At 33.7% G+C, this 13,422-nt stretch overlaps 1 protein-coding gene across 1 annotated transcript in view; it reads left to right on the top strand.

The window, feature by feature from the left end:
- Positions 1–13,422, top strand: part of CSMD3 (CUB and Sushi multiple domains 3) — a 577,112-nt gene that overhangs the window by 355,235 nt on the left and 208,455 nt on the right. The window contains exons 20-22 of the mRNA XM_030971761.1: positions 2,505–2,621; positions 9,488–9,703; positions 10,293–10,481. Coding sequence (XP_030827621.1) covers positions 2,505–2,621; positions 9,488–9,703; positions 10,293–10,481 — 522 coding nt within the window. The remainder of the gene's footprint in view (positions 1–2,504; positions 2,622–9,487; positions 9,704–10,292; positions 10,482–13,422) is intronic.

Here is a 13,422-nt window from a genome sequence, read left to right as displayed (position 1 = left end):
ATCTGCTAGCCTTCACAGAGTTACACTGAAGGCCTGATGGCATGCCATAGATGTTTTGTCACTATTTGCATTCCTGAAATGTTTTCCAAACACCTCCTGTAAAATATATTATTTGGTCTATAGCCCATGATTATAAAAACTGGGTGTATTTATTATTTAATGGATGAAGTAGATAGTTACCATCAGGAGCTCCAATAATATGCTGTCACAGCCTTGGCTGTATTTTGCTAATGTCTAAATATAGCAAGATCAGATTATAAGGTGGCGGTATTTGTCTTCACTGTCTCTTCATTAGAGAAGTGAGGAGGAAAATTAATATGGAAGGAGGTTATTTGCCTGCGGCAACACTGAAGAGATTGGGCAAATGTGGGCCTAGAATGTCTTATTTCAGCCTGTGGTACTGGATTTGCAAATTTCCATCTTACAATTAGGCCAACAAAGGCTAGAAAGTTGGCAGGAGAAATAGCACATGCAAAGCAATCATGAGGCTATCCAGACAAGTAAGTATGTTTAAAACAGAAATATAGTTAGAATGACCAAACAAATTTTAGCTAGGCAAGATAGGGTAGCCTTCAACCTAGTATATCGGATGAAATTTCATTTCTGATTTATAAAATAAGGCTTATTAAATGTATACTTCTTTTAGTGCCCTGAACACAATGATGATATGCAGTGCCATAGCCTCATTATGAAAAATAATTGATCTTTATGAAAACATTCCACAGTGCTACTAAAATGTCTGGAAAATGCATGTATTTCATTGACACAAATGTCTGCTTAGGTACAAGGTGAGATTGAAGCTACATTCTGAATATTTTCTTGATTCCCTTTCTGCTGTGTCCTCAAATCCGTTATGAATTTACATCTACAAGCAGAAGATTGTGACATGTCCGTATATTCATTCTCAAACATATAACATTAACAGCAAAAGCATAATGAGTATAACTTCAATCATTTACTCCATCAAAATGTAGAAGAAATTGCCATAAGCAGCATAACTATCAAGACATAGGAGAAGAAACAGCATGATGCAACAAATTACTCTCACAGCGCCTTACTCCTCAAGTATGTAATGTTTGAGCACGTACTGAAAGGCCGAACTTCTCCCCCCTTTACGAATCATGCTGTTGAGTGCTGCCTTAAGAGGTGCTACAGAAGTTTCAGGAGGGGCAGGAGCAGCTTAAACCAGCTAGGGCAGGTGGGGCAGCATCTCTTAGAAAGAGGCATTGCTCCTCCAACCTATGACAGGCTCCTCCTTCCCTCGCCCTCATTGCTGTGACAGCAGGGTGGGAAGCACAGACATGAGCAAGAAATATTTGAGTGACCACTTATAGAACAAGAAGAGAGTTTGATATTTGTATCAACTGGAGTTACAGACAAATAGCTGCCATTTGCATCTCTCCAAAAGTGCCTTTGAAGACCTTTAACATCTTCTAAAGATAAGAGAAGAATTTGTGTTAATTACTTTCGAAGGACTGCTCTTAGGGAGAGCTGCAATCAACTGCTGGAATGGTCTGAATTATTTGACCTGAAACTGGTGACAATAGTTCATTGCTTTTTTTCTAAAATATTTCTGCAAAATAATTTTGGTAATGCATATCATTAGGCTAAGGAAAATAAAAGGAATAGATGCTTTTAACCTTGAGAAAAAAAAATGGAACTAGTAATTTGTTTTATAATGTATGCCCTTCTGAGATAATCTATATTCAGAGAACTCTGATGTAATGACTTGGTACTGAATTTTAATAGCTGTTATTGATATATGATAATTCTAAAATGCAAGATTCTTCTTTACTAAAAATTACCTGATTAATGTTGTATTTCAAAAACCCTGTAACAGAAGATCATTGAGCTGTACATTTTTGCCATTGTTGTAATGACTAAATTTTTTGTATTTTGCATTAATTAAAGCTGTAATTTAATTTTTGTATTGCTCAATTACCGATTGCTTTTATAAAGTTGCTAATGAAACTACAAAAATGCTTATTCTTATATTGGAATTTGTCATTAGCACTAACATCATAGCTATAAACACATAACCAATAATTATAATTATATTCACAAAACGACGTCAACCTTCCCTGCACAAATATTTTAAGTAAATAATTCTTCAATAGCCAAGATCCGCCATTTTGACTCTCCAGCCTTGGCCTGTGTTTAAGTGATATTGTTTGGCTCTCTATCATCAGCCTTCATCGCTCTGCTGAACTTAACAATTTTCACAGAGGCTCCAGAAACCTGAAAAAAACAGCTAATGAAACTTGATTTTGATTTTCTTATGCATATTAAACATAAATTAATTAATAATTAATTGCATTTATTTTTCTACTGTATAAAAATGGTCTTTAGTCATATCTTAAATTGCTAAATCATTTGAGTAATTACTTTAAAATAATTTTAAAAGCAGAAATTTTCAGGTTTGTTCTCTCAATTTTTTTCTTATCTGTGTGTTTTCTGTTATTTATATTATTATTATTATTTTTGTTATTGTTATTATTTTCTAGCTTTATGTGGCGGAGATGTTAGAGGACCTAGTGGAACAATTTTATCCCCCGGTTATCCTGATCTGTATCCAAATTCACTGAATTGCACATGGACTGTGGATGTTACCCATGGAAAAGGTAAATAAATCCTTTTCTCTTTTTCCACTTTTTTTTTCTTTTTTTTTCCACTTTTTTTTTTTTTTTCAGTATGTAAGTCCAGTATTCTCTGCTCTAGAAGGAGACCTAGGTTAGCACCAAAGCACTTGAATTTTCATTGCTGATTTTGGGGTTTGTTTAATTTTCTTGTAGTAATTCCTAGAATTCCAGAACTGGACTAGGCCCTTACACTTCCCACAGAATGAAAAATCAGTGAGTAAGAATTATATAATGGCTGATCACAGAAGCTGAAAGACAGATGGTTTTTAAGGAAGAGGTGGTTATTTCTTGAACTCAGATTTCAGGAAAAAATGTAATAGTGATTTTAGCTCTTCTCTGAGAGGTTAAATAATGCTTAGGACACAAATGGAAGCTGGTATTTCCAGGTAACAAAGTTCCCTAAAAATAATGTGTCCTAGTTGCTTTCAAATGAAAGGTTTTGGTCCTGGATGAGATGGATCATACTTTTAGGTTTTTGTTGGTATTCTATATTAAATATGGGAATGACTTGTACTATGGGTGGAAAGAGCTAGAGCAGCATAAGATATAATGTTAGGGGAAGGAGACAGAGATAGATGCCACAAGAGAAATTTAATACAAAGACAGTAAGCTGGTAAGCACAAAAAAAGGACAATTATATTGTAACACTGGAAAGAATACAGAAAAATAAATGAAAGGGAGAAGAAGCAAGGCAAGTTCAATTCTGAATTTCATCAGTGTTCTCTGTGAGGGCATGAAAAATGTGACGAAGTATGCTGATGATGTATTCCTCTAAGAAAGAGTTATTGATAACATAAAAATAAGACTTCAGATAAAGAGAACTGTGCTGATCTGTGATCCCCTTATTCTATTTTGTACAAGTAGTGTGATAGTTTCTCACTTAGATGTTAAATCATTCTGACTGGTTGTCCCATTTAAAACTCCTTAAAGCATTAAAGTGGTAAAGAGTGTCTCTCAAAATTATTGCTCCAGCTCTTCCAGTAATAAGAGTAGTCTCCCTTATTACCAAGTGATGCCTTTGTGTCAGTGTAATTTGGTTCTAAATATCCACAGTGAAAGAACCTCCTGAACTTAGCGATGCTACATCACATGCTACATTTGCCTTTGTTACCTCTTGGTAGGATACATGGCTTTTAGAGTTGTGGGAATATAAGGGGCTGTGTATCTTTTGTTCTTCTGGATAAGCAAAAAAGACTAAAAGAAGGTGTAAAGAAACTGTTAGACCTGTAGTCATTTGTCTTGCACTGTCTGAGAAGTCATTGGATAACAGCACAAGCTTTATAATCTGAGAATTGGAGGCAAGTAGCAGAGATGGATAAGAGTTTAGCTTCATGGAGTAATACATGACAGAAAAGGATGCGAATCCTACAGTAAAAATGAGGTCAGATTAAGCTACATTTTTCAGGATTCTTGAAAGACCTTTTATTAACTCTTTCATTTCTCTTAAAATAAAAACAGGATTATGAAGAAAAGAACTTGGGAAGTTTTGGGGGTTTCTTTAATTTTCTTTTCCTGTTTGGAAAATGAAGCAGCTTTTTTGTGATCCATCATTTTTTGTTAGAACCTCAGCTAGAGAAATGCTTAATAGTTGGGACAAATAAAAGCTGAAATTCTCAATGTTATAATATTTTACATGAGCCTGTTAAGAAAATCCACCGTATATAATGAGATTCCTGTGAAAACAAATTTGCAGAAATAAAATATAGAGGGGAGGACATAATAGTATAAATATGGATATTTATAAGCACATATGCACTGAAACGTATGCACACATAGACTCGTAGTCTTGTTTGATTCAATGTCATGTAATGTTACAGTCTTGGGGCAGAGTAGCTGAAAAGCTGCTCAGTGGAGAAAGATCTGAGGGTGCTGGTTGACAGCAGCTGAACATGATCCAGCAGTGAGCTCAGGTGGCCAAGAAGACCAATGGCATCCTGGCCTAGATCAGAAATGGTGTGGCCAGCAGGACCAGGGCAGTGATTGTATCTCTGTACTCAGCACTGGTGGTCCTGTGTCCAGCTCTGGGCCCTTCAGTACGCGAAAGGCATCGAGGTGCAGGAGCATGTCCAAAGATTGGACATTAGGAGAAAATTTCTTCATGGAAGGAGTTATCAGTCATTGAAACAGGCTGCCCAGGGAAGTGTCATCTCTGGAGCCATTTAAAAAACATGTTGATGTGGCACTTAAGGACATGGTTTAGTGGTGGACTTGGCAGTCCTGGATTAGTGGTTGGACTCAATGATCTTAGAGGTCTTATCCAAACTAGATGACCTATGATTCTGTAATTTTTATGTTGTTGTATGGAAATGTTATTAAGGAAAAACATTGAGCATGTATGCAATGTCAAAATTTGACTTGGACATTTTGATTCATGCTGCTCAAAGAGCTGCTGGAAAAAATTGTAGAGTGGGTATTTGCTCTGAATAGGAAAGACTGTGTGAAATCCTCATATTTTGTACTTGTTGGCAAAAGGCTATTAATTCTTTAAGCTCTTCCTGTTGTACTGCATGAGGAAGATAGCTGTCCTTTTATGATAAGAAGTCAGAGGCTTACTTAATTTAAATTTCTAACAGTTAAGTTCTATGTCACAGTGAACTAGTCAAATAGTAAACTTCTGTATTTTAATGGAAAAATGCATATATCTTTAGGATATGAGTCATTGCACCCTGAAAAAGCAGGTGGAATGAACTATCCTCTGAAGGTACCTGTTCATCTCCATCCATCATGTAATGTCCAGTGGGTTGATATATTTCCCAGAAGATGTGTCTATGGGGAGACTGAGTGACCAAGGTTTACATGGTTACCATTTTAGAAAAATCGATCCCATACATATAAATGGGTTATTTTAATGAGAGGGAGAAATAAACTTTGTTCTGGATATCTCATTTTCTACTCTATTTCATGGTTAGTATAATTTCAACTTCAGAAACCCAAGGAGTATCTTCTACTAGCTACTAACAAGTGAGATGATTTTTACTTTAGACTATTTTGGAGTTTTTTTCTACAAAGTTTTGTAGTTTCATGTCAGACTGCCAAGAAAAAAGTATATAACTTGTAACTCCAGAATGCTGTGAGGTACTTTCTTATACATCTTTATGTTACAACTTCATACTGCTATTACATAAAAACAGGTAAGTAAATGCATAGTTTTAGTTATTATGTATAGTTTATGTCTGTATATGCTGAATTGCTAGGAAATACAGTTTCTGTGTTTGTATATACTGTTTTAAATGACAATATTGCAATATAAATATATGTGGGTTTAATTTTACTCTTCAAGTGTATCTAAAGTTTTAGAATTAATTTTTCATTTGTGTTCTTGTGGACCAGCATTATGATTCTTGAGTGTCTATTAAAACTTGATAAATTTTTTTTCATTTTTTTAAAATGTATTAACTAGAGAATTGAACATTTATCTTGAATATAGTTAATATGTCTATTAATGACTATAATGAAGAGAAAAGGAAACACCTATTGACAATAATTATTGTGTTTTGTCTGTGATTAGAATGCAATTTAAATATATGGTGAAATGAAATGTGTGGAGTATCAGTGGTATGTTTTTAAAGATCTATTATGAGATCAGTTAATTAACCCATCTTCCAACAGTCTGGATTGTAACATAGAGAAGCGACATTTCACATTACGTCTTCCTATCTTCATTTCAGATTTTAAATATTCCCCTTATAAAGAAAGGCACATGTGAGGCAGAATGAGAAGGAATCTGCCTGAACATATCTTTTAAAATTCTTCCCTGGAGAAGACACAGTCTGTCACACAGCACTTATTAATGTGATTAGAATATTTTCTGAAGAAAACCAACTTGTACAGCTACTGCTGTAATACACCTTGGGGTTTTGCTAAGAAATGTCATGGCAATCTGCAAAATTGATTGAAACATTCCCTTGAGTTAAACCTTGTGTGATGTTTGAACAATACTCAGTGAAGCTCAACTGTGATTCACAGGAATTTCATTATTTTGGGTTACTACCATAAAATTTTCTTTGGCATTTCTGATTTTGTTGTTTCAGTATACATGCATGCATAAAAAGGACCAAAATTAATTTGGAGTGCAGTAAATGCAAAAAAATATGAGCTGAAATTCAGTCTTATTCTGTATCTATATCACATGGGGTTTTTTTAAGAGCTCTTTGCATGTGAAATCATCACTACATCCTATATGAACAAAGTTAAAAAAAACCCGCAGACATTTAAGAATTTATTACTTCTAAAGCTATATTTATATACATTAGTTCAAAAGATATGCAACCCCATCTCAATTCCAGAATTCTGCGTGTCATTTTTGCCAATTTATTTTCACACAAGCTGGGAGAATAAATAGAATGATCAAAATAGATGAATGGCTTTGCTCATGTAATTAGTAAATTAAGAACTTTTAAAAGCCAGAATAAATCTTTTGGATTATTTATTTTTACCATAAGCGTAAAATAAAATCTCATGCAGTAATTTCTATATTGGTGCTACTTAGTAAGAATGTGTTTTTCTGGATTCAGAGGGAGTATGTGATGTGTATGGAGTTTTCAGAAGGAATTACCTACTTGAAAAACCTGAATGGTTCTTCAGTCTCTTTAAAGGGAAGTAAAAGACAAAGGTCTCCAAGATCCAAGGTTTTTTTCTGATTGCTCCTATCTGTATGTCCAGCAGATGGCAAGACTAAGCATGTATTATTCTAAAGATGCCAGTATGTATGGCCGGTCACACAGCTTAACAAGAATCAAGGCAAATGTCTTATTGGCCCACATAGAAACACCAGCAGCACTGAAACAGACATGAACACCACAGACAACCAAATCCTATTTCTCCATCCAGGGGAGAGAGGGATCTGTTAGAAGTGGCACTCACACATGCACATGCATGTGCTCCCCCAGCCTTCCATGTTCTGACCCAGGAGCCGGAGTTCAGATTCTACTCCTACTAGATTCATTGATCACTTGGTCTGTGATCAGTGGCTCTTTTTCCATTTGTCCCCTGATCTCATCCTGCTCCCAAGACAGTCCACACTAATGTTCACTAGTGGTCACCCATGTGCTCACTCTCTGGACAGAAGAGACATTTGCACACTAGTAAGGAGTAGAGTTTTAAAATAATAGAGGAAAAATTGCACTGGTTAGGTGCAGGGATTAGGAGAAAAGGATCTCCCTATTCTGGCACTTTTTTCACTCTTACCTAGCATGATCCTTTCTCTTATCTTCCTTTGGTCCAAAACATCTCACTAAAAGTTTTAAGGTCTCCAACTACCATTTTAAAAAAAGTCTTCAGTTTTACTTAATCTCACAAATTCCCTCAAGTAGTCCATGATAAATTTCTATTTTTCATGACACCCAAGATAAAATTATTTCCCCCATTATCATCAATTACTAAGATGTAACTGCTTTAAGATTACAATAATAGGCTTAATTTACCATGAGACAGAAACATAAGAAATTTGGTCTTTATTAGTACTTCCACTTAATCCTGCTCATTAAAGCTTATGTGTGTGTGTATACCATTCATTACTTCTCTCATTTCCTGTCTTTGCTTCCTGTACTGAAAAGTGCTTTATCGGGTTTATAAACCAAGTGTCCTTGCATTCTAGATACCCATACAAGCTGTATTTCTTAGGTGTGATTGAGTTGCATTAACATAAATGTTTAATGCTATTCAGGCAACCTCAGAAATAGTATCAAAAAAACCCCAAACAGAAAACATTAACAGACAATTGTACTGGGAGCTTCTAAAGCTGCCTGTGAGGTCTAGAAAAGGTAACCTACAATATCTGAAGGGGCATTATATTTCTTTATTTAGACAGCTTAGTCAAGCAGAGTATATCTAGCTTGGATTTTATTACCCTGTTTGGGAAATTTGGGGCAGGTGGTGGCAGGGGTAGGGCGAGTGGTGCAGTGTTGGGTCTGTAGGAAGGGGAACTATTTCTTTGCTTTTTGATTAAATTATGTTTACTATTAAAAATCTGTTGGCCCAGAGAGTATCCAGAGGTCATTACTATTCATCTGCTATGTTAATCTACAATCATATGTGTGGATCATCCTAAGTATTGCATCATCAGATATGTTTGAAGAGCCTGAATCATTGGTTTATAACTTACATGATAAAACTGAAAATAACATTACATTAGTGGTATCCCGAATCACTTAAGCTAGCTAATGGATTCTTCTGTTTATTTTTCTTGGTTTTTCTGTGCATTCTACCGAAAGATCATGCTCTAACTCTTAGTTAAAAATGCTCAAGTGATTTAATTGTCTGTCTTGAACTTTAAGTCTTTTTATTGCTACTGTGTTCCAGGAGATATTTTCCTTTCTACATGTGTGATTTATATATGATGATTGGCAAAAAAATTGTACTGTTGACGTATGTCACATCTTATTGAGAGACCTCCCGTTTTTTGGGAGGAATTGGTGATGCTACTGATGTGTCATTAGAATTTAATATCATATATTTTATAATGTTTTCTTTCACTGGTGCTACTCAAGGATACTGGTGATTGTAAGAAATAAGGTTTACTTTTTTTATTCTGCAATTAATTGTAGTTTTGAATATCATAGTGTGTCATTGGATTTTACACAAAAATGAAAGCATCTAACTTTAAGTTCTATAAATCAGATATCCATATTTTGCAGCTAGAGGCAAAAGGTAAATATGGTGTCAAAACAAAACCTATTGCAAAGATTTTTTAATTCCAAAATCAAGACAGATAGTAATTTTTAGAAAAATTTTATTATCTTAATTTTCCAAATTATTATTCATAATGTGATGCATGAATTTTAACATTGGCTTAGTTACATGGATGTTAATAGGGTGACATGTAAATCTAATTCTACTTTTTCTGATAGGTGTACAATTCACCTTCTACACATTTCATTTGGAGGATCATCATGACTACTTACTAATAACAGAGAATGGCAGTTTCACACAGCCATTGGCACGTCTGACCGGCTCAGAGCTTCCTTCACCAATCAATGCTGGTCTCTATGGAAATTTCAGAGCTCAGTTGCGGTTTATTTCAGATTTTTCAATATCATATGAAGGATTTAATATTTCTTTCTCTGGTAAGAAAATACCTGTAATATCTGGCTCCTGAAAAAGTTGTTATTTGGTGTTTTTTTCTGCATGCTGTATAAAGAAAAAAATAATTTAAATTATCTTGATGAATATATATACTGAAAAATGATATTATATAATTTTTTTCCTAAGCACAATAACTTAAAAGCAAGTGAACCTCTGTGCTATATGATGAATAAGACGGCAGTAAACTGTAAGACATATTATCAAGTGAGGGGAGGAAAGAGAACTAGTCTAATTTCAGTTACTGAAATTCCAGATGAGCTGAAGTGTCAACTATTTAGTTTTTGTTATGCCATTTTTTAAATTTGTTTTATTTACTGGAGTTATTTATGGCTCTTATAAGAATGATAAATCATGTTGCGTCATGCATCCTTAAAACATTGTGAATGTATTATTTGCCTTGCTTTCAACATAATCTAATTATCAATTTAACATTCACACAATAATTTTGTTTTAAAACCTGATGCCTGTATTGATATTCAGGTGGAAATATACAGAAATTACTAGACTGCAAGATTACATATGTGACTTGTAAAGATGTTCTCATAAAAGCTGACTTGCTCTTGTTTGCAGAGTATAATCTTGAACCTTGTGAAGATCCTGGGATCCCACAATTTGGTAGCAGAATAGGATTTAATTTTGGCGTTGGAGATATTCTGACATTCTCCTGTTCATCTGGATATCGTTTAGAAGGAGCTTCAGAGGTTATTTGTCTTGGTGGTGGACGACGAGTATGGAGTGCACCTCTGCCAAGGTGTGTGGGTACGTGGTCAGCTGCTTTCATTTGCTTGTATGTGTAGTCATTGTCCATGGACTTGCAGATTTAGAGCATGGAAAAGCATGGTAATACACCTCTTTTTAATGTACTCTCATATTCTCCATATCTCCTTAGTCAATTTTTTAACCTTTTTTTTATATATTTAGTATTATAACTATAAGCAGACTTCATAGTCTATACTTGAAAGCAATTCAAATTGAGGGCACAATGCTTACTCCTCTTATTTGGATTAATAGGTTAGGAAAACTGGGTATAAATTTAAATCAGCATTTACCAGTTCAGATGTCAGGTAATTGATTTTTTTTTGTCAATGCAAGCTTCCAAGTGATACCTGTATTATAAAATTGTAGCTAGATCACTTAGACCAGATTTGTTTCACAAAACTAGGTCAATTTTTAGGAGTACAGTCAACCTGGACATTCTATGTAAGAACCATATCCTCTGAATATCCTTAGAACAGTTATTCTGGTTTTTAAATGATAGCTAAGATAATTAAGAAACACTTTCTGATGATTCCTACCTAACATTCTCCACTCACTGTAGAGGTAGCCTACATATGTAGATTTGACTAGAAATTTAGTTATAAATGGCTAAAGAATGTTGATTGAGCTGAATGCTTCCTAAATTATTTAGTTTTCAGTTCTGTTGAGAACTGTTAAAACAATAAGGTCTCTAAAAAGTAGGAGAGTTGCTTAAGTGTCTGCATTATTTTTATTTAAGGATATATATTGCTGAAATTTAGGTACTATATGGAAAGGTTTATACATGCAAACATCTTTATCAGTGTGCATTTAAAGTATTTTTCATACTAAATGTTAGTTAAACATAAATGTCTTTCCGATGTTGATTGCATAGTAACTATGGATTGATTATGTGTTTCCTCTTATTTGTTTTTAGTTACTGTATCAACATTTTTAGGTTCAAACCACTCCCATACCATTTCCTTTACCTCAGTATGAGGAAAATTATGAATTTAGTTTATAATTTTTTTTTAATTTATGAATTTAGTTTATGCATTAGCAACATTTATACATATACCTATAGAAGAGATGGTTTAAATGCTGAGTCAGAGCAATGGATGAAAAAAAGTTCTTTTTGTGTTAAGGTTGATGAATTTTTTACAATAAGAATAATAATGAATGTTTGCACAGTCAACAAGATAGGTTAAATTTCAGTAATAAATTTCAGGAAGGGTTAATAAAAATGAATTAGTAAATTATCAGCAAAAATAATCACAGCAGCATAAATTTAAAAAATTTCTATACAGTTTTCATGAGAGAAAAATAATGTTTATGTCTACGTGTTGGAGGAAAAGAGAAAAGCTGTAATAGAAGGAATAAATTATTTTCTAGTCAACATGTTTTCTCCTTACTTTTGGAAATAAAAAATAGTCTCAACTAGAACAGCTTATTTAGCCATTTTCTCTCCTTAAATATCCAGTCTTTGTCAGTCTTGTGCTTAATTTATGTGTCATAATAATGAAATTCAAACACGACAAGAGCAGAAATTCCTGTCAACCACTTATATTGGACTCAAAATTTATGTATTGGTACTGTTGCTCACGTTTGGCATTTTTTGTCAAAATGATTAATGAGAGAATGCTTCTGATGCAATGTGCACTTTCACATGCATGCAACATCATTTGGGAGTAACCACTGCTCATAATATTTGTGTTCAACTTGAGATTGTCAACTCAAGAATAAAATGCAAGGAAGACAGATAAGGTAGAATTTTGGTGGAAGGCTAAGCATCCCTCTCTGGATACAACAAAAGCTAATGTGTCGGGTTTTGAAACAGAGTAGTCAGTCATAATCAATTCTCAAATAATTTGCCATAAAATTAGCAGCTGTCTTTCCTTTTCTTATTTAGAAGATAAGTGCTTGTAATTTATTAATGAATGTTATTATTCAATCTGTAAAAATAGCCTTTTAAAAAAAATTGTGACTTAAGACTTAAGAAATGAAATTTTGAAATTAAGAATACTTACATTACGAATTCTTCATTATTAATAAGTCATTAAATTTTGAAATTAGGAATTCTTATTGCTAAAGTATTAATAATTAAATAATTATTAATTGTTTTTAAATTAGGAATTGCTGATAAATGAAATTCTGCAAGTAGGAATTATTAAATTAATTATTAATTATTAAATTATTTAATTATTTTTAAATTGTTTGGAATTATTACTTAAACATTAATTATTATTAATGTTGAAATAGCAAACAAATATATTTTTACTGAATTTTTAAGGCTGAATTTCTCAAATGATGATATTATCTCAATTCAGTAGGGCTTGATGTTGCTCTGAAACAATTTTTATAAGAATTTTTGAAAAGAAGATTAAAGGTTCTCCATTTTTCTGTTTACCATATGATGCAGCACTTCTTGGAGTAGCTGTCTGTAGTCGGGGCAAGCATAGTTCAATGGTACCTGAAACTTTGGTGTGTTATCTACTCTGTCTTGGATAACAAAACTAAAACACTCTGTATGAGTTGCTACAAAGCAACTGCCACACAGCCAACTGAACAAGCTGTTAATAAATGGATGATCTAATGATAAAATATCCATAATCTTTATATTGGTTTTTTTGAACTTTTCCAAGGACAGTGAAAAAGATATCTCCTTTTGAGTCTAAGTAATATATTTGTAAAAAAAAAAAAATCCTACAGCAAGTGTCAATGCATGTTCACTTTTGACTTTGTAAGAAGCAAAATCTAAGCTCTGGGTGGCCTAAGGAATGAACATTTTGCTCCAGTATGCTAGTGGTTTGTCTCCAGCTTGTAATACAGAGCAGAGAAATCATCTCAAGTTTGTGAATATGGAGCTGCTTTGATAGGGTTGTAGTGCCTCTGAAATGTTCTGATGCATTTGGAACTCAGACATTTTTGCCTAGTTCTCTTTTAATTTTCAATGCCATAGGTAGCT

The sequence above is a fragment of the Camarhynchus parvulus genome, chromosome 2 (genome assembly GCF_901933205.1).
Source record: "Camarhynchus parvulus chromosome 2, STF_HiC, whole genome shotgun sequence".
NCBI lineage: Eukaryota > Metazoa > Chordata > Aves > Passeriformes > Thraupidae > Camarhynchus > Camarhynchus parvulus.
Note: the sequence above shows the minus strand (reverse complement) of the source record. Positions and strands in the feature narration are given on the sequence as shown.